We start from the raw sequence: 23,183 nt of genomic DNA, 5'->3' as shown, positions 1-23,183 counted from the left end.
TGACGGAAGCGGAGGAAACTTGAGCCCTACTCTTGGTTCCGGAGCAGGAGTCTGCGGGTTAAAGGTCTGGCACGCCCAGCCACGCCCAGGCGTTCCGTGTTTCTCTCAGGGTCTCCGGTTTCTCACATAGTGACCGCTCGGATTTTTCTCCTTGGTTTAGAAAGCTGGGAAAACCTGAGGTTTGATAGGCAAGTGGTTCCCTTAACTTTCGCTGCATTATATCCCTTCTCTAGCGGACGTTAGCAAGATGACATTGATTTGTCATTGGCGTATTTACTGGACTCTTGCAGAGTTTTGTCCTGATAAATCCATGAGAAGGGCTCTAGCTGGAGTTTTCAAGGTAAAAGCCCAGGCTTGGACAGTCCCAACAGGCTAGGTTCGATCGCTTGTCCCAATATATCAATTAAAGAGAAGTAATGGCGAAAACATACTATTCATTTAAGGTGCCTTCATTTGAAATAACAGATGAAGGGGTCCAGTGACCATCCAAGACTGTCTTCATGGCTCTGACATGGGCTTTAAGTTTCTTTTCTTTTCTTTTCTTTTCTTTTCTTTTCTTTTCTTTTCTTTTCTTTTCTTTTCTTTTCTTCTCTTCTCTTCTCTTCTCTTCTCTTCTCTTCTCTTCTCTTTCTTCTCTTCTCTTCTCTTCTCTTCTCCTCTCCTCTCCCCTCCCCTCCCCTCCCCTCCCCTCCCCTCCCTCCCTCCCTCCCTCCCTCCCTCCCTCCCTCCCTCCCTCTCTTTCTTTCTTTCTCTCTCTCTTTCTTTTTCCTTCCTTCCTTCCTTCCTTCCTTCCTTCCTTCCTTCCTTCCTTCCTTCCTTCCTTCCCTCCCCCTCTCTCCCTTCCTCCCTTCTCTCCTTTCTTTCCTTCCTCCAATGTATGTATGTATGTATGTATGTATGTGTGTGTGTTTATTTAGAGACAGAATCTCTCTGTATACTCCTGGCTGTCCTAGACCTCACTATGTAGACCAGGCTGGCCTCAAACCAGGCTGGCCTCAAACTCACAGAGATCTCCTGCTCCAGCTTCCCCATGTTCCACCATGCCCATACCTTTTAGTTTAAATAGAGGGCAAATTGGGGTACAAGGTAGGGGGTTGACTAAAAAGTATACATAATTGAGTAGCCTCGGTCAAGGGGTCTGGGTGGTCATTGCCTAAGTTCTGGTTTGGCATAGTAGTCATCTCAAGCTGGCATGGTTTTAACAGGATCAATCTGTTTCTATGACATCAATTATGTTTCAGGATGCAGTCTTGGTCTTCTCAGAAGAGGGGCAGCATTCTGTCTTCAAGTTTTTCTCTTCAAGAAATCCAAGAGAAGGAGCTGCAGGTGTGTCTGGGTAGATAAGGACCTGGGTTCAGTTCTCAGCAGCCACACTGTGGCTCACAATAATCTATAACTCTAGTTCCAAGGGACCAGACATCCAGACATCCTCTTCTGGCTTCCTTGGGGGATTTAGACATGCATGTAGCACTCGAACGCGCGCAAGCACGCACACACGCGCACACACACACACACACACACACACACACACACACACACACACGGTACAATCAAAATAAAAAGGTATCCCAAAAGGGAAAGTTAAAGACAGTGACTTATCTCTGGGTCTTTGGCCAGAATAAAGACACAAAGTGAAGGTAGAGATGTCAGTATTTCATTTTGTTTTTATTTACCTCGTGAGCCCTAGAGATAAGCTAATGTTTTTTAGTAATGTTTGCTTCAAAATCATTATAATTATTTTGCAAAGGATTTTTCTCATCATTACAATGAAAAATTTGAGCACAGTCTCTGTGGCTTCAGAGACCTTAGTGAATGGATCACACCATAAATTAATAACGAAGGGAAAAGAAATAATATATAATCTTTTTGAAAATGTTGGGCACATTTTTTTTTTATGAGACTGGAGCTTTGTAATCATTAGAACAAGAGGATTTGTATCCAAGCTTTTGCGAGACAGATGGTATTATAAATGAGACATGTCTGTTGTGCTTAAGTCATGCAAATCTGTGTGCCCTTAAGAATTAATTTCACATTTTGCCGGGCGGTGGTGGTGCATGCCTTTAATCCCAGCACTCGGGAGGCAGAGGCAGGTGGATCTCTGTGAGTTCGAGGCCAGCCTGGGCTACAGAGTGAGTTCCAGGAAAGGCACAAAGCTACACAGAGAAACCCTGTTTCCAAAAAATGAAAACAAAAACAAAAACACACAAAAAAGAAGAATTAATTTCACAAAGAGTAAACACAGTCTATAATACTTGTAACATATACTGGGAAAATTGCTTACAAATCTACACACCTATACAATGCATCTACTTCCAAAGTGTTAATGGACCCTGAGGACATAATTTTAACTTGTTTACTTTTGTAAAGACCATATTCCCCCTCTTGCCCTGGCAAACAGCCACATTTTGAAGGATGAGGGAGGAGTCAGGACTTCAACATTTTTAAAAAGAGATGTAATTCAGCCTACAACAGGTGCCACTCATTCCGGGAAGGTAAGCAAAGGTGCCTGATCAGAGGCAAACAAAAATCTTACTTGATTGGGAAGAATCTAAAACAAGGAAACAGAGATCCTCTTCTTCCTGTCTTATTTCCTTTGTTATCTCTCTACTTAAAATAGTACTGAGTTGAGAGGCAGTTTTCCCCCTAAATTTAATTCATCGTAGTATCGTGTGGTATTGAGCATTTAGATTTTGAAATTATGTTCTCTGTAACTAGGAGGGACAATTTTACAAATGACATTTGCATGCATGTGCAGGTGTCCACATAGGCCAGAAGAGGGAGCTGTAGTTCCAGGTGCTTGTAAGCCACCCATAGATGTGGCACCAGAGCCAAGTTCCTCTGAAAGAGCAGCAATTGCTCTTAACCTTTGAGCCACCTCTTGAACCAGTAGCAGTTGCCATTTTTAAGTGTGAGGATAAAGGGGAAACGCAACAGCAGCAACAAACAACAAAATATCAGCCCCACACTGTCTGGATAAAGCTAGTGAACAAAAGCTGGGTGAAGCTGATGTCGATGGCATCCCCCAGCTTAATGAATTATAGGCACATAGTGGTGAGAGGCTAGTTTTCATTTCTTCATTGATGAGTGATATCAAGCTCTCCCTCATGCTTTTGATTTCAGCGTTTGTGATTTGCTTGTATGTAGACTAGTTTGCTTTTCAAATGCATGATTTGTATGTAGACTAGTTTGTTTTTCAAATGCATGATTTCACCTTCCCATATCAATTCAAAACTGCTTATTCTGTCTCTTGTAGGTGGATCCTTGATTTTAATGTGTGTGTGTGTGTGTGTGTGTGTAAACTAGAAAGGGGACCAATGGGGGGGCACGTCTTAAGGGAGAATTGGGGAGCGGAAAAGAGAAGGGAAAAAAGGGAACAGAATACATGTGACATGAAAACAGAAGGAGGGCAGGAGGGAAAAGGAAGGGCACCAGCAGGTGATGGGGCAGGGGCTAGGCATGAGGCAGGGGAGAGGATCAACAAAAATGAAATATGAACAGCCCATACTGTGAATACTAATTTAAAAAGGATATGGTTACTTCAAAACTGTTTGTTATGTATTGGGTTTCCTAACTACTGCCTACTTGTATAGATTGAAATCATGTTCTCCATTCCATAGACTTCCCGTTTCTGTCTCTGCTCTGGAAGAGACAGAAGGTTTCATCTACCTAGTTCCAGTTCCTTAAGAAGGTGGTGTACTTGACCATGTGCTTGTACTTTGCACAGGTCACTCACACATCTAGTCAAAGGCACATACAATTGTGTACACTTCTTACTTGGGGAAAACATGCTTTCTGTCTTCCTGGGAGCATTGCAAAAGTATATGTAGCTGACTGCACCTCCAAAGTTTAGGCTTTACCAATTTGTGGCCATTAGAGGGCACCAATGTGCTTTTCTTTTCTTTTTTTTTTTCAGTTTTATGAAGATTTTTATTTTAAATGTCTATGAATAATCAAACAGGAGCCTTTTTTATTTAGAATATTATTATTTTTATTTTATTTTACAATACTATTCAGTTCTACAACAGTCACAGATTCCCTTGTTCTCCCCCTTCCTGCCCCCTCCCCTTCCCCCCAGCCCACCCCCCATTCCCACCACCTCCAGATCAAGGCCACCCCCGAGGACTGAGATCGACCTGATAGACTCAGTCCAGGCAGGTCCAGTCCCCTCCTCCCAGATTGAGCCAAGCGTCCCTGTATAAGTCCCAGGTTTCAAACAGCTAACTCATGCAGCGAGCCCAGGACCTGGTACCACTGCCTAGATGCCTCCCAAACAGATCAAGCCAATCAACTGTCTCACCTATTCAGAGGGCCTGATCCAGTTGGGGGCCCCTCAGCCTTTGGGAGGGTTTATATGAGCGAGAATTGTTGAAACCAAGGTTGGATAAAGCACAGGGACAAATAGCCAAATGAATGGAAACACATGAACTATGAACCAATGTGCTTTTCTAGTCACACCCAAGCCAAGTGTATTCTTGAGCACCTTGAGCTATGTAACCCTGAGGGCGTGCACGAGTTTGTGATATGCTGTGACAGTTACATTTGAATTCATTCTTTGTGTGTGTGTGTTTTATTCTAGCTATTTAGCTATTTGTTTTATTCCAGGTTGTGTAAGTATCTTTTTTTTTTTTTTGAGACAGGGTTTTTCCGTGTAGTTTTGGCACCTGTCCTGGATCTTGCTCTCTAGACCAGGCTGGCCTCGAACTCACAGAAATCTGCCTGGCTCTGCCTCCCAAGTGCTGGGATTAACGGCGTGCGCCACTGCTGCCTGGCTGTGTAAGTATCTTATTACTAACAATGTATGTATCTTAAAGGGTCGTCTCTCCTTTCTTTTGTTTTCTTTCTCTGTGTAAATCCCATCTGGTTTAAATTCTGGATTCTGCACCCTCCTATGTGCAGGGATTATAGGCCAGTACCACCATGCCTGCTAAAATGAAAGTTCTTTAACTTTTTCTAAACTAAGGACAGCCAGGTTCCTCATTTTACCAATGAGGAACCTGGTGTTTTTAGTTGGATACTTGCCCAGGTCAGCCACTGTGCTTATTACAATCATGTACGGAATGGTGGCTCAGGTCTTTTGCTTCTTTATCCAGATTGCTTCTCACACAGTATTTTCAGACTGTTATTTTATTTTTGTGTATGTATGGTGTATGTGGGTGTGCATGTGTGTGTGTGAGTGTTCATGTGTGTGGGTGTGCCTGTCCATGTGTGCACACATAGAGACCAGAGACCAACATCAGGTGTTCCTAGTGTGTGCTCCATCTTGGTCTGTGAGACAAGGTCTCTAACTGAAACTGGATCCTGCTGTTTTGGTTAGACTCACTGGCAAGTATGCTCCAGGCACTTGCTTATCACTACCTCCCCAGTGCTGGGGTTAGGGATGGTCACATGATCCCATGCCTAACTATTTTAGGTGGGTGCTGGGCATCTAGACTCAGCTCTTCATGATTGTACAGCACCCACTTTACCCATGAATCCACCTCTTGATCCCCAGGAACATTTTTAGTTTTTAAATTTTGTTTTATGTGTATGGGTGTTTTGTGTGCCTATATGTCCATGTAAGTCTGTGCACTATGTGCATGCAGTGTCCATGGAGGCTGGAAGAGGGTGTTAGATTGCCTGGAACTGGGTTTACAGAGAGCTGTGAGCTGCCATGTGGGTGCTGGGAATTGAAGGGCAGACAAGCTATCTCTCCTGCCCCCTCCCCAACCATGAAACATTTTAAGACATGAATTTATCCAGAAAAATATTGGAGATATAAGTTATTACATCATTTACTGAGCTACAAACCATTCTGGAATTATATATGGAATAATTTTGTTCATCTCACACAAATGTGTTTGTATATATTGTGGGAGAGTGTAATATATATATATATATATATATATATATATATATATATATATATATATATATATCTTAGGTATATTAGGGTAGAATAGGCTTTAAGTACAGGGATACTGTGAAACTTAGAGTGGTTTTCCCCCAGAGTACAGACGGGACCTGGGACACAGAGAGTAGCATCCAGGACTGAGCAGATGCTGTGAACCTGGCAGTCGAAGAAGGAAAAGCCGCTTCAGAGATTGCCAGCTTCAGAAAGCAGCAGCGTGAGAGGGTAACCTAGTATCAGCAGCTGAGACCCTTGAGGCATCGTCGCAGCAGATGCCCACGAGACAGCTCAAGCAAGCAGCAAGGGTCTGTGCGTCTCCTGCAGTGAAAAAGCCACAGTGAGAGTGTATAGTATATAGCTCAGCTTGTGCTGAACCACTGAATGCCGCCTGCTTCTATGAGCTACAGCTCTCAAATCAACACCTCAATCCGGGAGGAAACCCAGCCACTATGAGCTGTGGCTTCCTCAGGTCCCATTACCTGCTCTGTTGATGGCTTTGCATGCAGCACTCCAGGTCCCAGAAACCTCCATGTGCTGCCCTGCTTCTAGAGTCGATTGCCACCCTCAGGGCAGCTCCACCTTACTCTGCTGCTGGGAGCTCAGACTGGCCTGAGTTTCAGCATCTCTGCCATTCAGCCTGGAGCATTGCTGCTATATCCTATTGCTAGGAACTCAGACCCTGTACATTTCATTGCAGAGAGGATTTCAATACCTCGGGGGCTCTCTCCATGCCAGGGCTCATCCTGGCCTGGGCGTCCGTCCTATCAGCCAGCAGCTTCCCTTGTGTTCCACACCGCCTCGGCAGTGGTGCTCTTGGGGATGCTGCCTGGCCTTTGCAGGGCTCCCCCCCCCGCCCCCACCGCTCACCACTGCTGCTCCACCACTGCACCACTGCTCACAGTAGTCAGGCCTACCTTGGTATCCCCAAACGCACACATGCAGACTCAAAAGCACCTGTTCTCTGGCCCTTCTGGTTGCGCCCCGAGGGTATGTTTCTCTGGAGGCTTTGTCTCTTATACAGCTGCCACAGCACCCTGTACTCTCACTCGCCAGCAGCCCGTGCAGCTCTGCTCCAGTTGCTGGGGTCCAAAGTCCCTGCTACACTCTCCAAGTTCCAGCCGCTGCCTGCGGTTCACCTCTCATGCAGAGTCTCTGCTGGGCTTGTCAAGGCTGAGTGGAGCCTCAAGTCATGTCAGTGGAGCTTTCACAAGCACCGTAACCGACCTGCTCTCCTCACTGTGGCTTTTTCACTGCAGGAGACTCACAGACCCTTGCTGCTTGCTTGAGCTGTCTCTTGGGCATCTGCTGCGACGATGCCTCAAGGGTCTCAGCTGCTGATACTAGGTTACCCTCTCACGCTGCTGCTTTCTGAAGCTGGCAATCTCTGAAGCGGCTTTTCCTTCTTCGACTGCCAGGTTCACAGCATCTGCTCAGTCCTGGATGCTACTCTCTGTGTCCCAGGTCCCGTCTGTACTCTGGGGGAAAACTACTCTAAGTTTCACAGTATCCCTGTGCTTAAAGCCTATTCTACCCTAACATACCTAGGCCTACATTTCTCGAACTAAACTTTACAAAACTTCTATGACTTACTTATACTAACATTTTTAGACCTAATTTAGTAGATAGAGATTAAGAGAGAGAGAGAGAGAGAGAGAGAGAGAGAGAGAGAGAGAGAGAGAGAGAGAGAGAGACTTGCTGCATCTTAACTTGAACTACTCTGCTTTATATTTAAATTTTTACTCCTGAAGAATACAATACCACCCCCTCAACTTAATTCATTACTAGGCATCCCCGCCCCCCCCCCCCTCCCGTGGTGTCCACTCTCATATCCTTTTGTACCTAAGCCTCACATTCTGGCACCATCTATGGGAGACTGTGGGAGTCCAGTTCCTACCTTTCCCCTTTCTATCCTTCTTAGGAGGAGGAGAGAGGGATAAGAAAATATCTGATAGCCAGAGACAGAGAGTGTGTTGTTTAATCCAGAAGATTGCATTGATCTTCCCAAATCACTGGGGCTTTACTTCTGCCTTGTCATAGGTGTAAATGACAACTGATAGTCAGTTTTGAGAAGCCAGAAATTTTATTTCATAAGTCACAATGGAGAGAAAGAACCACATATTGGCTCTTTGTTTTTTTGTTTTGTTTTTTAAATCAGGAATGGAGTAGCATTGTTAACATCAACTTTTCTTGGCACAGATTTATAATGAAATGGAAAAAAAAAACCTCATCCTTTGGTCACATGCAGCAGAAGATCCTCCTCAGTATCGGGTGAAGTTGGCTGTGATGTGCTCATAGTTGGAGGGAACATAATAATCGACCCCTGGAAAGAGGCAAAGGATAACAAATGTCCATGGGGCACGTAAACGTCCCACACTAAAACATCAGCCCATTAAGCTTGTTAGATTGCCATGGGGAGAAGTGGTCAGAAATATGAATTTGGGATGTTTAAGGATTTCTTTAAAATATTTTTATTATTGTTACTTGTTTGTGTGTATGTGTGTAGGTGCATGCATGTGAAGGTCAGAGTTGATTCTCTCTTTTCATCATGTGGGTCTCAGGAATCCAACTCAGGTCTGGTGTCAAATGTCTTTACCAGCTCTTGCTAGCCCTGTTTAGGGATTTCTTTCTTTTAAAAAGATTTATTAGTTGTGTGTGTGTGTGTGTGTGTGTGTGTGTGTGTGTGTGTGTGTGTGTACCACATGTGTGAAGGTGCTGGTGGAAGCCAGAAGAGGAACTGTGATTACAGGCTGTTGTGAGTCATTTGATGTGGGTGCTGGGTCCTCTGCAAGAGCAGCAGGTGCTTTTAACTGTGAAGCCATCTCTCCAGTCCCTAGGACGGGTGGGGTGGCTTCCCCCTCTGTCCCTCCCTCCCCCCTCCTCCTCTTCTTTTTGGTAAAGATACTTTATTTTCCTCTTGTATTTGCTTTTTTTATATTGCTTTACAAATATCTATATATTTCTCTTTTTTAGCATTTAGGTTGCCATTTTATGGATCATGTCTTTGGGGGAACCCCTTAAGATGTGCCAGTCTCTTTTCTCTTATGTAGAAAATTTTGTTAAATATTTTCTCTGAAATGTTGTGTTTAATATCAGAAACAATATCTGCCACATAGGAATCATACAATAAATAGCTCAAATTAAAGTATTTAAGGGAGAATTTCACTTATTTTTGGAAGATTTTGTAAGAAATAGGAGGGGCAGTAGGCTGAGAATCTTCCAGGATAAGAAGGATAGATGATGTTGATATCTTTTATCTTTTAGGTGTTCAGGCAACAGGAAGTATGACAATTTCATGCCCAAATATTTTTGAATCTGATATCTTTACTTTTACTGTCCTTGTTCCCAGAGAAGGGAAGTAATTGGCAGACAAGGGGAATAATCCCTTTAAAATTTCAGAATGATTTCTTGAGATCAAGGTGGTGGGAGAAATGACAATAATAACAGTGTTTTGAACACGTAATCTGCAAAAGATATTGTAGTTAATATTTGTAAACAGTTTTTCTAATCCTTACAACAACCCAGGGAGTGGTATTTCCATTTTATAGCTATAGAGACGGATTCCTTATTTGTCTAATGTAGATTATGACTATGAGAAGAGCTTTCTACAAAGCCTGTTGCTGTGGCTCATGAATTCTGACTGGCCAGTTTTTCCTAACTATATGGTAGATGACAAGCAAAACATCTCTCCCATGGTGAAACTGGAGGATGGAGCCTGCAGGATACAGCATTGGCCTCCTGTGACTCTGGTTTACAGTCTTCCTCATGGTAACAATCAATGTCAGGTCAACCTGAAGCTTAGACAAAAGCATGCCTCAGTGCTCTTTAAGTGGGAAGATGTTTCAGCATTTATGCAAAACATTCAGAAAAATTGAGGTTTTGCTGGAATCTGAGTTTCACTATATTAGCTATATTTACCACATAAATACCATCACAACATTCCTTCTGTGAGAGACTAAACAGATGGTGAGGGCTGAATTTTTGATGAAGCTATGTTAGAAAGCTCACTTGTCCTAGAGTTTGGGAACCTGGACTTGGTTGTATGTTCTGTTAAATTCTAGGCTTGTGTTTCATACAGGTCACTTTGACATCTCGTGATGATGTGATATTATGAAAACCTCTTGCATTCTAAGAGACTGGAATTTTTTTTTGTTGGACCTCACTGGTAGGGTTAATAATATAACTTGAGGTCACTTAATATTTAAGACTGTTACCTTACTGAGTACTCAGCCTGTTTACTTAACCTGCCTTTCTGAGAACAGTATAAGAATCAACATACTTGCCTTGAATTTCTCATGTAATCAACTTTTACAACCTAAGATAATGCATAGATGTAATATTAAGTTCTTAAGTTATATATTCTTCCATGCCTCTTACCCAGAACAATGCATGTGTATCATTTGCTGAAAGCAGCAAATACAGAAGTTGAAAGCAACTTCCTAAAATCTACTGTAAAGTTTGAAAGCATCCATTTATGGAAATTGGTTTGTAAACATTGGTGATATTTGTGTTACTGTTAAAGATTTCTATAAAGTATCCCATTCTTTCCTCATGTGATACTCTCTGTGCTGTTCAATAGACACAGAGCTAAGTCCTTTGGGAGGCACAGACACACAGACAGAGACACATGACAGGTGCACACAGCACACACAGGCCACAGACTGACAAGACAGTCTTCTTCAGGCAGGCACAGATTCACACTCATGCAACAGAAAGACAGAGGATGGAAGACACAGGTTTAATGAAATAGAGAATTCAAATCTGGACTCACTCTTGATAAAGTGACCCCAAGGGGGATGTGCTTTTATTTCTTTACTTAATGCTACACTTATGCATTATTGGTTACTTGGAGTTCATCACCAATGTATATAATTCACATCACATTTCATGGATTTAGTTACCTTCCTGTAAAAAGAGTCACTAATAATTGCAGAGTATTTATGTAATGACTACATATGACACTCAGTTCCTATGTATATCCTTATCATAAGCACGTACAGCATCATATTTATCAAGTACATTAATTAAAGAATTCATAAATGTAGCCTTCCAAGTGGAAGAAAAACATATTCCTTTGCTTTCCTTACCTTCATCCAAAGGCATTTTGCTACTAAGGAACTCCCAGTATGTCCTGTGATTAACATTTCCAGCAATATTGTTGATAGAAGTAACAAAATGGCCCCAAGATGTCATTCTGGTTTCAAATCTAAGAAAAAAATGTAAATAGTTACCACCTTAGTTGAAGTCAGACAACAGGAGGCAAGATGGAGGACAGATGTTCAAATGCTTTAAAGAGCAGATGCAAATAATGTTCAAAAGAGAAAATGCAAATGAGTAATGAGTATATAATCATGCCACTTAAAATGGAATTTCAATTAATAGATAAAGGGGTCTTTCTTTATATTTTCACTTGAGTAGGTTGATAGGTATTTCCATATTTAGATAGTCATGTTTTATGGATATGTTATTTAGAACAAACAGTTTAGTTTGCACAGTATATGTTTGCCAGATTCCATGGGTTAATTTCTGTTTGGTTTGGTGAGCACTCCAGACTAATGAGTCCCTTCATATATGTACAATAAAACATTTCTACTCTTACATACATCTCCATGGCTCAGTTAGTGCCCAAGGTTCTCCCTTATAGACTATTACATGGCAATAAAAGGAGTAGCCATCATAGAGGACAGTGTGCATGAGGATCGTTTGGGGATGTGTTCTATTATTGATCAACTTTGGCGATGTCCAAATTCTCAGAGGACTGACTTCAAAAAAGCATGGTGTCTGGTGCCTTTGGCCTCCGTAGGTACCTGCACTCACATGTGCATATGCATTCCTTATGTAATTAAAAATAAAATACTTTTAAAAAAATAAAGAACTCAAATTTTAGAGAAATGTATGCTAGCCCATATATATAAAGAATCACAATTGTTTGTACTATGCATAGAAAAATCTATCAGATTATTTTCTTTCTTTTTTTAATTAAAAATTTTTCATTCATTTTACACACTAATCAAAGATCCCCCTCTTCCCTTCTCCCACCCCCCAACATTCCCTTCTCAACCCACCCCCCACTCGCCCCACAAGAAGGCAAGTCCTCTCATGGGGAGGCACAACCACTAGAGGCAAGTCCAAGCCCTTCCTTTGCCTCAAGACTGCACAAGTTGTCCCATCAGAGGTAGTGGTCTCCAAAAAGCCTGCTCATGCACCAGGGATGGATTCTTCTATCAGATTATTAAGTAACTGATTATTTTGTGGTTGTGGAGGCAATTTATTCTTTGTGTTTTTTTCTCTCTCTCCAAGTTTCTATTATGTATGTATCATATGTCATTTTTATATTTACAGACAGAAGAAAAATGAGGCAATATTAAATGCTAAACTTGTAGATTGTATCCAGAGAGTTTGGTCCTCAAGTGTCCTCTTCTGTTTTACATGAATTGGCATGGTTCCTTGATACTAAACTGTGACCTTCGTATCTTCCTCTATTACTTCCTCTTTTTGCAAATGGTTAACATTTCCCAACATTTAATTCTCCCCTCTGATACATTTCCATATTCTACTCTTTCCTAACAGGACAGTGGGTAGAAACATGAATTTTGAAGACAATCAAATACATGCTTAGCTCTGAACTCTATTAGTTACATGTTATGTGATCTTATTGAGATAGGGAGGGGAGGGAGGGATAGAGAGAGGGAGAGATGAAGACAGGAAAAGAGAGAGTACAGAGGCGAGAGAGAGAGAGAGAGAGAGAGAGAGAGAGAGAGAGAGAGAGAGAGAGAGAGAGAGGGAGAATATGGAGGAGTTTGAGTATGGCTTTGGGGGGATGACAACATCACTTGCACTACTCACTTGAACATGGAGTTTTTGCGCTGTGCTTCTTCTAGGACAGCAAATAGCACAGATCCATTCCTCACACTAACCTCAATAGTCTCATTGAAGAGCTGATCAGCCTCTGTCAGCTGGTTGTTTATGGTGTATATGACGGTAATGTTAGACACTGAGGGGGGGACGGGAGTAGGATAGTCAGCTGGAGTTGGTGGCACTTCATGATCTGTGAGGGCAAAAAGGCCAAGTTTATTAAAGATTTTGGTGTTTGAGTGAGGGATGCAAAAGTCAATGTTATTGGGAACTTATCTCAGAAAAGATTTCAAGAAAATAGTAATCTTTAGGCTATTCAACAAAATACTGGGACAACTATCCAGAAGTTGTCTAACAAGGACTCCGTGTTAGACTTGTGCTGTCACTGGGCAGCAGCACAGGGAGTCAGGCTAAGGTGTTTCACACAGTGGCAGTGGGTTTGCTTGAGTTTGGCTCCTGTAGATTCGGCACTGAAGTCTATGAGGAGCTTATAGTTTCTTCTTGTCATATGAAACTAGCTAGTGGATGCAAGCGGAAGTATTTGATAAGAATAAAAAGAATTGAAGGAGTTGATTTCAGAGACTTTTTCTGGAGTGACAAAAGTTTTAGGAAGGCTCTTTATGGGCAATAGGAATTTTAAATATTTCAGTATTGTATTTGATTGGATACAAAATGCTACAAAGTAACATGTTATGCTTCTACCTCATCCTGTTGGTGTTCTGTGAGTGTCAGGCTGTCATTATTACATCCTTAAGGCTTGAGTGAATTTCATTTGTTCCTTTTCAGCCCTTCAAATAAAATCAACAATTGGTTATTCATCTCCTCCTCTCCTTCTTCCTTCTCTTCTTCTTTTTGCCTTTGTGATGTAGGTGATGTTGATTTCTATTTAATACTGATTTCATTACTGTAAAGTCTGTAGTTTCATCTGCATGTCTCTCTTTTGACTTTGTAAAGAGCAGATGAGACATGTGTGATGTTTGGCAGTACATTTTTCAAATGAATGAAGCTCCTTGTTGTGACCACAGGCCATCTACCTTGTTAAAGTTGGTGTTCGTATAAGGAACTGAATTCTTAAGCTAGGCCCTTTGGCTATGGGCTAGTACACATGCTTGGGGATTGGAGATCATAGCTCTACCTATCTGGGATGAATTGACAAAACAATCTAATATTCCACTCAACATCAAGCCACATGCCATTGTACTTTAAGTAGTAATTTATGTTATAAAAGGGGAAGCCATTGAAAAGTTCTTACCAGGACCACAATTTACTTGGGGCACATCTAGGTAAGTCTTGCCTTTCAAGGAGGGGAGAATTTGAGCAATGGACATGGGGTTTTGGAATTTCCCCTGCTTAATCTTATTGAGTATCATATCCATAGTCTGTTGGCAGTCCCATTTCTTGATAGGTTGCTCAGGTGTCACAGACAGAGCCTAGGAGAGAGGGGGCAGGCATGGGCAGGAGAGAGAAAGAGAGGAAAGATTAGGTATAGCAGGAAGTTGGCTTTCAGGAGGAATGAACTTTCTTGCTAATCATTATGATCTTCCAGAATTCAAACTGAAGCAGCACAAGGCCTTGCCCTCTATGGATGGCCTCCTCAGGTGTTAGGCATGCATATGATGCATAGACATACAGGTAGGAAAAACACCCCATACACATAAGATAAAATAAAACAATTAAAGAAACAAACACTGACAAATGATTTTTAGAAAATAGCCACTGAACAATTATTTAGTCAATGACTAGAGTCAGGAAATACAGCCAAGACTGCTGTATATGTGAATAGTTTTTAAATGTGGAACAAGAGTAACAAAGCAAACCACGGAAGGAGCTGTAGTCTAGGGCAGCTGGACTGGCACATGCAGTAGACTGTTTTTGATTTGTGTTGTCATGAACACCTTTCGGTGAACTTCTCCAAAAGCCCATGTCTATGTCAGGACTGTCAGTCATAGTTTCCACAACCCTGGCCTTGGGATGGAATCATGTTCTGCATTGCACTGGAGTTCTTGGGAACAGTGACTGGTGGATTCTTACACCAACCAGCCCTTCCCTGTTCACTAATGCTGAAAGAGAAAATCTGGTTATTAAATGCCATCATTTGATCTTTTTATGGTTTTTCTTGAAACCACTTCATTTAGCCTTGGACACACCCAGGAATGTGAAATATTAAGTTGGTATTTTTAAAATTGGGCTTTTGGAAGTGGAATAATGAATTTGGATTACTATACCAAGTGATGCACTTATGCTTGTCTAGTTTTCTTTCTTTGGGGCAAATTAGAAAATATAAATCCTGCTCGTCTTTGGAGCGGGTATCATTTGAGAGTCCAGTGTGCATGTGTGGAAAAGCATTTTGCAAGGCATGATGTGGAAACTCATTGCATCCTCCCTTCCTTTACAGTTACGCTAACTAGAGCCACCAAGTATGGTAGTAAGCTTTGTTGGCTAATGACACATTTGCATGAAGCTGGAAGAGAAAATGGGAGAAGGTGGAGGGGAGTCATAGATAGTTGTTTCAGCTAGGGAGAGCAGTGTGGGCACTTGGACATTTGTGACAGGTATGGTCACCCTGTTAACTTTGGCAAATGAAGACCATTACTCCCTGTTGAGGCCACTTTATAAGGCAGTTTGGTCTAAGAGGCACCAGGTAGATGCTCCTCAGCAGGCAGGTAGGGAGGAGTTATGGTTAAGTGAAAAGAAATCTACATGGTGAGTGGTACCTGGATATGGATGAGGTCTTACCCTTTGATAGGAAAAGCTTTTATTCTCTGGTGTCATCTACCAGAGTGTACCTAGAAAGTGATGAAATCCCAAATAGACGTTCTAAACCAAATCAGCAAAGTAAACAGTTCTGCATCTGGCACTAAAACAATCAAACTCCTTAGACAAGGTTAAGCACGTGGCCTGACCTGCCAAACCCAGTCTTAACCTCATTCTTTCAGGCTGCCTGCTTTCCACAGGAATTTGTAGACATGAGTTCTGGGGATGCTTTTGTATGGGTCAGCTGTGGGGAAAATGTTTTGTTTCATGACAAATGCTGGCTTTGCTCTTGGTCAATTCCGCATATGGTATTTTGGACTGGTGATTTGTCTTCACTCTTATGCTTGACACTGACTATTCCATGTGCTGTTTGGACTCTTCCCTAATTTTTTTTTTTTTAGTGTGTAGAGGGAACCAACACCACTCTCTCTTTTTTTCTCCTAGGAGACCATTTCCTTCTAATAGTAACCAAGAGCTAAACAAAGGTTAGGGCTGACCTCATAACTCCAGCCCTCTCCCTTTCCTGGTGTTTTTGAGGCTGAGAGTTCATGGTGTGTTTTTTTTTCTCTTAATTTACTAAGATATTTAGACCATTAATATTTCAGTATGGGCTAGAGGATTTGACCAATTGTGACTATAATTTCTGGTTCTGGTTGTTAATATCTCCCCACCACTATAGATACATCTGCTGTCCATGGATGATTCCTGCTCTGGTGAACAGGGGCTAGAAGATGGTGATGGATTTGGGGCTGTCAAGGAGCATCTTTCCTAATTTAAGCCTGGAGATATGTGAGGGAGGCATAGAATGGATTACAGACCCAGATTCTCAGACGTGGCTCTGCTATTTACTGGGTTATATTTGTGTGTGTGTGTGTGTGTGTGTGTGTGTGTGTGTGTGTGTGTGTATGTGTTCGAGTCATCTTTAGATTACTTACATTAATCATTTTAAATAGAAACCAATTTTCTTTGTGGCTAAAGATAAGAGGGAAAGAAGAAACTTTCCTGTCAAGTTTGAAGCAGAAGAGCCGCCTTTATATTAGTATATATGCATCAAACTTTCAATGGTGTATGACTGTTACTAGTAAACTGGTTATTATTGTTAATAAACTCTCAAAATTTTTGATTTATTTGTTTCATTTTTTCCAAGAAAGGAGGATGAATTCTTTTAAGTTTGTCTTTACATTTTATCTATGAGCTAGCATATACCTGCATTTTGCTAGTGGAGAAACTGAGGCAAAGTAGTTTAGGAATTGACCCCAAATCATATTAGTTGGAGTTTTCCAGGTGTGTTAGTAGACACAAAGTCCCTTGGTGCTACAGTTCAGGGTTATTATTCTGGCCTAGATTAGGAGCACATAGGATAGGTTTACCTGCATGGCAAGGCCGGTACTGTAGATGTTCCCAATGATGCCATCATCTTTGATCCTCAAGCTGATATTATCCACAAGAACCTTCAGTGCCTCACCAAACAGGTCTCTGTAATTTTCCTGAGAACCTACAGGAATCCTGTTGTACATGCAAGTCAGGGCCAAGGTTGCTACTGCTCCTGTGTCTGGAAGACAGAGGGGAGACAGATCCCCACCACAATCACCACCACAGCCAATGTTCATCATCAGGTGCTTATTGTGATCTAGTGACAGGACCTCCTTTAGTTCTTGGGATCACTAGTGAAACAGGACCTATGAGAATCTTTGTTCAATGTTTTTCATCCACCCCCACCTGCATAGCTCCCAGCTCTACCTCCATGGAAGGTTTTTCTCCTTTGCTTCCCCCTCCATCACTACCTCTTGTCTACTGTGACTCTGATACTCTCACCTTGGTCAGTGTCTGATGGCATCAACTTACCCACATTGAAGGGAGAAGACTCCCTCATCAGGGTCTTAGCAAAGCGCACTGCGATGGGTAAGGTTGCCTCTGAGTTCTTCTGGCACAGTGCGAGGATCGCCAGACTGGGCCCATAGAAGGCTGAGGCTTCAGCACCTGGGCCTCAGAAGACAACAGAGAACCATCCTTAGATTAACACTCACCACACTGGAGATGTTTTGAGTAGCATAGACTGGAGCTTTTAAGTAGAAATCACTAGAAAACCTGTCACCACCAAAAGAGACAATATTGGCAAAGGATGACGTCAGTGTTTCTCAGAGTAAGAATGTCATCTGGCATCTGAAGAGAAGAGGGATGGTGCTGACCCTGGGGAGGATGGTGGCTGCCCAGTCCATGCCTGGGTAGTTGGCTTCTCTAGCTCATTTTGGCTGAGAACTGAGTGTCTCACTGGTGGCATTGTCAGAGCAGAGGCGGCCTTGTGTCTCTTTCCTGATATTTGCTCTTCTTACTTCTATAACTTTCCTTTCCAGGTTAAAAATTGTCAGTAGGACGATGCCCTCCGCTCTTCCCTCCCTCCCCATGAGGTCTTACTTGGAGGTACCCAGTTCTCCATTTCATTTTGCAGAATAGATACTTTATTTCCAGGGTCTCGGCATGAGGAGTTGAGAGCCATAGTGGTGAGCGCTAGTTGCCCACTTGTCAGGTCTATGGAAAAGAGAAAAGAATTATGATGGCAGGCATTACAGGGCAAAGTGTTACCAAGGGCTAGACTGAGGACTTGTTTTTTTAAGTTTAAACTACGTATTTATTATTATTATTATTATTATTATTATTATTATTATTATGTGTGTGTGTGTGTGTGTGTGTGTGTGTGTGTGTGTCTGTGTGTCTGTGCTAGTCACAACACAGATGTGGAGGTCAAAAGACATCTTTGTGGAGTCAGTTATTCCTTCTAATGTTATATTGATTCTGGGGATCAAGCTCAGATGGGGAAGCCTGTGTAACAAGCACCTTTACCCATGGAGCCCCCTGACTAACCCATCTCTCATCTGCTGCTCACTACCTCTCTTTAATGTTTGAGACACTCTGTATCCCTGGCTGGCCCAGAACTCACTCCTGCTGAGTGCTGGGCTTACAGGTGTATGTCACCATGCACAGCGTCTCCCAGCCTTATATATTCAGAGCCTCATATCTAGGATTTGGATTTTTCAGTAGTGCACTATTATTTTAAAATCTCTTTTTTTCTAAAGAAAGAAATGTGGAAATAAGTCTTTGAAGAAACATTGAATGTAGTGTTGTCTATGTGAATCAATGACTGTACAATGAAACTAATTATTTCTTATGTTTAATATATGCTAAGAAAAGAATCTGTGCTGTCTGTTTAGAAAAGAAAGGAGAAAACCCACGAAAGTCAGTGGAGACTTAGAGGCAGAAAGTAAACTTGTCATGCATCTTGAAGCTCAAGGCAGTTCATGTGAAGTGAATTGAGCCTAGACTTTGTTGTTACTGCCACTGTTGTTACTGTTTGTGTCCTTAGAGAGCAAGGTGAGTAAGTGGCATCCAGTGACTTTTTCATAAGCAACAAATTTGGAAGCAGAAGTGTCTGCTTTCTTCCCTGAGTCTGGAGCTCCCTGTGCATCCCTCCCCTCTTCCCTGACTATTCCGATGTCACATATGTTTAGCTACAGATGTTCTTCTGCTGTGCAGGGAAAGGTGAGTGAATTGGGGTGGGCAATGACAGAGACCTGGGGTCCGGGGTAGCCTGTATGTGGAAGATTCAGGCTTCGGGGAGGGGCTCCAGTGTCTAACCTGCACTGTCAGTGGCCATGAGCCTGTCAGTCAGGAGCTTCTGGGCCTCCAGATTGTAGGCACCGGCCAGGTTCATGGCAATCAGGATGCTGGGATTTGTGAAGTCTGACTTCGTCACCGACTTCTCCATGAGCACTTGTAGGCCATTGACCCAGGGCTGCTGTTCTGGGGGCACAGCTGAGAAAAGGAAATCCACTTGTAACACCCCACAACTCATCCCTCATTCCCCCCAGCCCTCATCCCTTTCCCAGAAGTGTCGTTCCTGTGTCTTCTAGGCCTTTTAGCAGAAGGCTTGAGAGATTTGAGGAGACAGAAGAGAAATGCAGAAAATACCAGCATTTTTCTTTAGAGGCTCATTAGTCCTTACATCTTCTCCAACAATCTCTATCTTTAAAGTGATTTTTTTCATGTGTTAACTTTGAGCGGTACATCTCAGAAGTATTTAACATGATTTCTATTCATATCCTATTAGTCACTGTTTTCTTTGGCATTACTTCCCTCTACTCTTTCATGAAAAATATTGATGATTTTAGGCATAATCTGCTTATCAGATATTCATACCTCCCATGTAGTCTTAGTTACCACTAAGTATCTATCTTGTTCCAGCAGTCAACATTCCTACAATTATTAATTCACCATCTCTTGGGAAAAAAAACAAAAACCACGTGCATTGACTTGACTCTCCAAGAATTATTCTGTGAAGTCATGAAAGATGACTATGTCTCCATCCTTGACTTATGCCTACCTCTTCAGAACTCCTATAGTGATTGCTGTTCCACCCCTCTCTCAACAGTAGAACTGTGCCTGAGATCTCTGCCTCTCTGGAGGGAGACTGCTTCTTTGCCATTGGAATAATCACCATACTCACAGCAAGAGCTTTGGGTGCTGGTTCCTGCCACAGCCCAGAGAACATTTAGAAGGTAGAGGGTAAGCCAAGCCATGCCCCGCTTTCTTGTGCTGTCCACGTCTCCCTTTCCACCAACACCAGTATTTGCTAATGAGGTTAATGAGGTGTGCCTCTACCTTCTCTTGTTTCACTTATTTTTGTAGAACAATTTGCTCCAGACCCAGCCACTTTTAAATACCTATGCTGACCCCTCCTACCTTGATGTATCTCATTCCCATTTACCCATCTCAGTTTACTTACTGTATAGGCCCTCCATGTTGTGTAAAGGTGGCTTCTAAGCAACAAAATGATGTAAGAACCCAAGGATTGGGTAATGAAGCAAAAATAATGAGTATCTCTTGACAAATTCCTGAGTAAGTGGTTGAGGCACAACCGCTTTGGTTTCAACACTCCTCTACAATCCCTACCCTGAGTCAGGGTGGTCTCTGGCTCTGTGACAAGCACCAATGTGAACAGCAAAAGAGACCAAGGGTAAAGGCATTGTGCCCTTCATAACAGCTGAGAGGAAAACTATTTCAAGGAGATGGGGCTTTTATTTGTCTCTAGTTGTAATGACATCTACAATAGAAACAGTTGTTGGGCTGCTCTTCCACCTACCCGATCAAGGGGAACATCTGTCTAAAACTCCTGAGTGCCTTGAGATGACATTTTATCAGGGCTTTTCCTATTTTGCTGCTGGATGATGTAAACTTCAGTTGATTGATATTTTCTTTGATCCATCTGCTGTTTACGCTCAATGAAGGAAACAAGCATGCCTATATGAGAACATTTCCTAGACTTTACAATGCAGAAACTATTGTTGAGTGACCTGTTTTATGTGGTGTCTGCAGGGAAATATACAAAGCTGCATAATTTAATACTATACATACTGGAGATATTAATTTATTTCTATAGTGCTAGCCATGTAGTTTGGAGCTGACTTTCTTTTTAACTTAATTTACTATTTTGCTCTGTTTCATCATATGATGAAAGGAAATAAAACAGAAAGGAAACAGGACATAGGAAAAAAAGATATTGTTGAAAAGGTGTGAAAATGAAAATATTTTTAGCAAAAAAAAAATGAATGTAAATGTTAATATAGCTAGATGTTTTCCCAGCATCAGAAAGAAAGTGGAAGCCTTACCAAGTTATAAAGGTCTGAGTAAGTTATGAATGGAATGTGATAGGTGAGATATCAATATGTGATCTTATCTTTTTAAGGTAAAAGTTAAATACATTGAATTAAAATGAAATTCTCTCAAAGTATTGCTCATTCCTTGGTAAGTTTTACAAGTACTGCCTTAAAAGAACAAGATATTTGTCCAATCAGTATGTATTTAAATGTATTAGGCTTTATTTTTCAGCTCTCTCTAAATATTACCCAGTGTTTATTAATATCAGGCTTAGAGAGACGACTGAGCGATTAAGAGTGCTTATTCCTCTTACAGAGGACCCAGGGTCAGTATAGCACCTACATATGGCTCACGAACATCTGTGGTTCTTGTTCCAGCGGATCCAGTGGCCTCTTCTGACCACTCATGGTACCAGTCATGCGTGTGGTGCACATACATCTATTCGAGAAAACATTTATACATAAAAAATAAAAATATATTTTTTCATTTGTTCCTTTGTTTGAAAGTAGACTCTGTTCTCATACAATATATTTTGATGATAGTTTCCCCTCCTTCTATTTAACCCAGTTCTGCCCCCCTTCTGGATGCTACTGAGCACATTTCTGCTAGTTCCAGAATGGCTGAGAGAGCCTGAGGGGGAAAGGTGACTTTGGGGGAATGGCATTGTCCCAAGTGTTACATCCACACACAGCAAGCGTTACAGGCCCTTAACAAGGACATTCACTGAATTCCAGGGTCTAGGGAAGCTGGAGCCATTGATAAATTAGCCTCTGACTTCAAACTGTCAGGAAAACTTTCAGAAGGTTATTAAAGCTGACCATGAACTCAGAACTTTCAGAAATAAAGCAGTGCTGAGTTCACTTATAATTTTTACTATGGTAACTTATGATTTGTGTACTCTTATATCTTGTTGAAAGAAAACAAGTTAGTTCTGTTAAGAGATTTTTTTCTACATGTTTACTATAAAGTTTGCTTTTTAATGTAAGTTAGTTTTGTTAAGAGATCTCGTCTAGATATGTGCTAAAATAGTTCCATAGAGTTTCCTTTCGAAATAAGCATGTAAAAAGTGTAAATATTGAATGTAAAACATCTAAATGTAGAATGTAAGTAAGTTTGTAAAAAGTGTATCATGAAGTTCATACTAGAATTATATTTGTTACTCCATCAATATCTATCTAGTCCAGACGAATTGGCTAACATTAATTTTTAAAGGATAAACCAAATCAATCACATTAGAAGCATCTTGAAGTTTTTATTACTTTTTTATCTTTAGATATATTTGAATACTTTTTTGATAGCTTAAAATATAATTTTATAATTTTAGTAGCCCCTGGAAAACTTAAGTGAAGGTGTCATAATTAGGGCAGCCTTTCTGTCTTCTTCCTGGATGTTTCCACTCCTGTTTCTGTTTAGAAAGGGGTAGGCCTCCCACAAAGGTATAAGTCTCCTACAATCGAGTTAGTTTGTAAAAGTGTCTTTATAATTAGCATGGGTTTTTGTTTACTTGAGTGGATACTTTGAAGTGTTTTGAAATGACTGTTTTCTCCTGGGAATCAAAATAGTCTCTTGAAAATTTTATTGAACATCTGTTAGGAGAAAGTTTTGATCCAGGAAAAGGGCTTGGTGCAGCTAAGACTTCTGTAATCACCTTAGACCTATTCCAATAGGGATATTCCATCTTTATTATCCTCTACTCCTTTACTGAGAGGTGTGGCAGCTGTGGAGATCATTGTGGATGTTTGCAAGCTCTTAGTAGGGGCTTGGGCCAGAGGTGAATTAAGCTCTGTACTCCCTCTTGCCAGAGGTTGGTAGCCAAAAACAGGCAACGTTCTTCTTGATAACTTCCTGAATGTATGACTGTAAAATTAATCAAGAAAGATGATATAAGACAGGCACAGTCTATCTGAGGGGCCTGGGGGGCTCTCTTTTATATCAAGAAGTGGGGATTGTGGAGGCCCACAAAGGTTTCCTAGTGATATCTGAACTTGCTTTACCCAGCAGAGCTGCATTAGAGGATTGCTTGACAATGTGCATGGTT

At 41.6% G+C, this 23,183-nt stretch overlaps 1 protein-coding gene and 1 long non-coding RNA gene across 3 annotated transcripts; one reads left to right on the top strand and one right to left on the bottom strand.

Annotated features, from left to right (window-relative positions):
• Positions 1 to 4: 4 nt before the first annotated feature.
• On the top strand, positions 5 to 20,050 carry LOC143270395 (uncharacterized). The gene is made up of 3 exons (XR_013047579.1): positions 5 to 64; positions 1,242 to 1,326; positions 19,920 to 20,050. It is a non-coding gene; the product is annotated as an uncharacterized LOC143270395 (long non-coding RNA).
• On the bottom strand, positions 7,953 to 20,119 carry LOC102909480 (cobalamin binding intrinsic factor). Of its 2 annotated transcripts, XM_076560237.1 has the most exons (9): positions 19,995 to 20,119; positions 19,127 to 19,303; positions 17,909 to 18,022; positions 17,339 to 17,479; positions 16,864 to 17,045; positions 13,992 to 14,169; positions 12,731 to 12,932; positions 10,972 to 11,090; positions 7,953 to 8,207 (listed from the first exon to the last, which is right to left on the bottom strand). In XM_076560237.1, exons 1-9 carry the CDS (start codon positions 20,065 to 20,067, stop codon positions 8,146 to 8,148), a joined length of 1,248 nt encoding a protein of 415 aa, XP_076416352.1. In that variant the 5' UTR covers positions 20,068 to 20,119; the 3' UTR covers positions 7,953 to 8,145. The 2 variants fall into 2 exon arrangements, with proteins under 2 accessions (XP_076416352.1, XP_076416353.1); XM_076560238.1 differs by lacking the exon at positions 7,953 to 8,207 and having other exon boundaries at positions 10,989 to 11,090; positions 12,802 to 12,932.
• Positions 20,120 to 23,183: the final 3,064 nt, after the last annotated feature.

This window comes from Peromyscus maniculatus, chromosome 1 (genome assembly GCF_049852395.1).
Source record: "Peromyscus maniculatus bairdii isolate BWxNUB_F1_BW_parent chromosome 1, HU_Pman_BW_mat_3.1, whole genome shotgun sequence".
In the NCBI taxonomy this organism is placed as follows: domain Eukaryota; kingdom Metazoa; phylum Chordata; class Mammalia; order Rodentia; family Cricetidae; genus Peromyscus; species Peromyscus maniculatus.
The sequence above is the reverse complement of the archived record's forward strand: the minus strand, read 5'-3'. Positions and strand labels throughout refer to the sequence as shown.

What these genes read in the sequence shown, in the direction of transcription:
- LOC102909480 (XM_076560237.1), bottom strand. Translation starts at nt 20,067, where the DNA reads ATGGCTTGGCTTACCCTCTACCTTCTAAATGTTCTCTGGGCTGTGGCA. An exon ending in CAGCACCCAAAGCTCTTGCT is followed by an intron (nt 19,304 to 19,994) that starts GTGAGTATGGTG and finishes TCCTTTTCTCAG; the next exon opens with CTGTGCCCCCAGAACAGCAG. An exon ending in GTCTTCTCCCTTCAATGTGG is followed by an intron (nt 17,046 to 17,338) that starts GTAAGTTGATGC and finishes TCTGTCTTCCAG; the next exon opens with ACACAGGAGCAGTAGCAACC.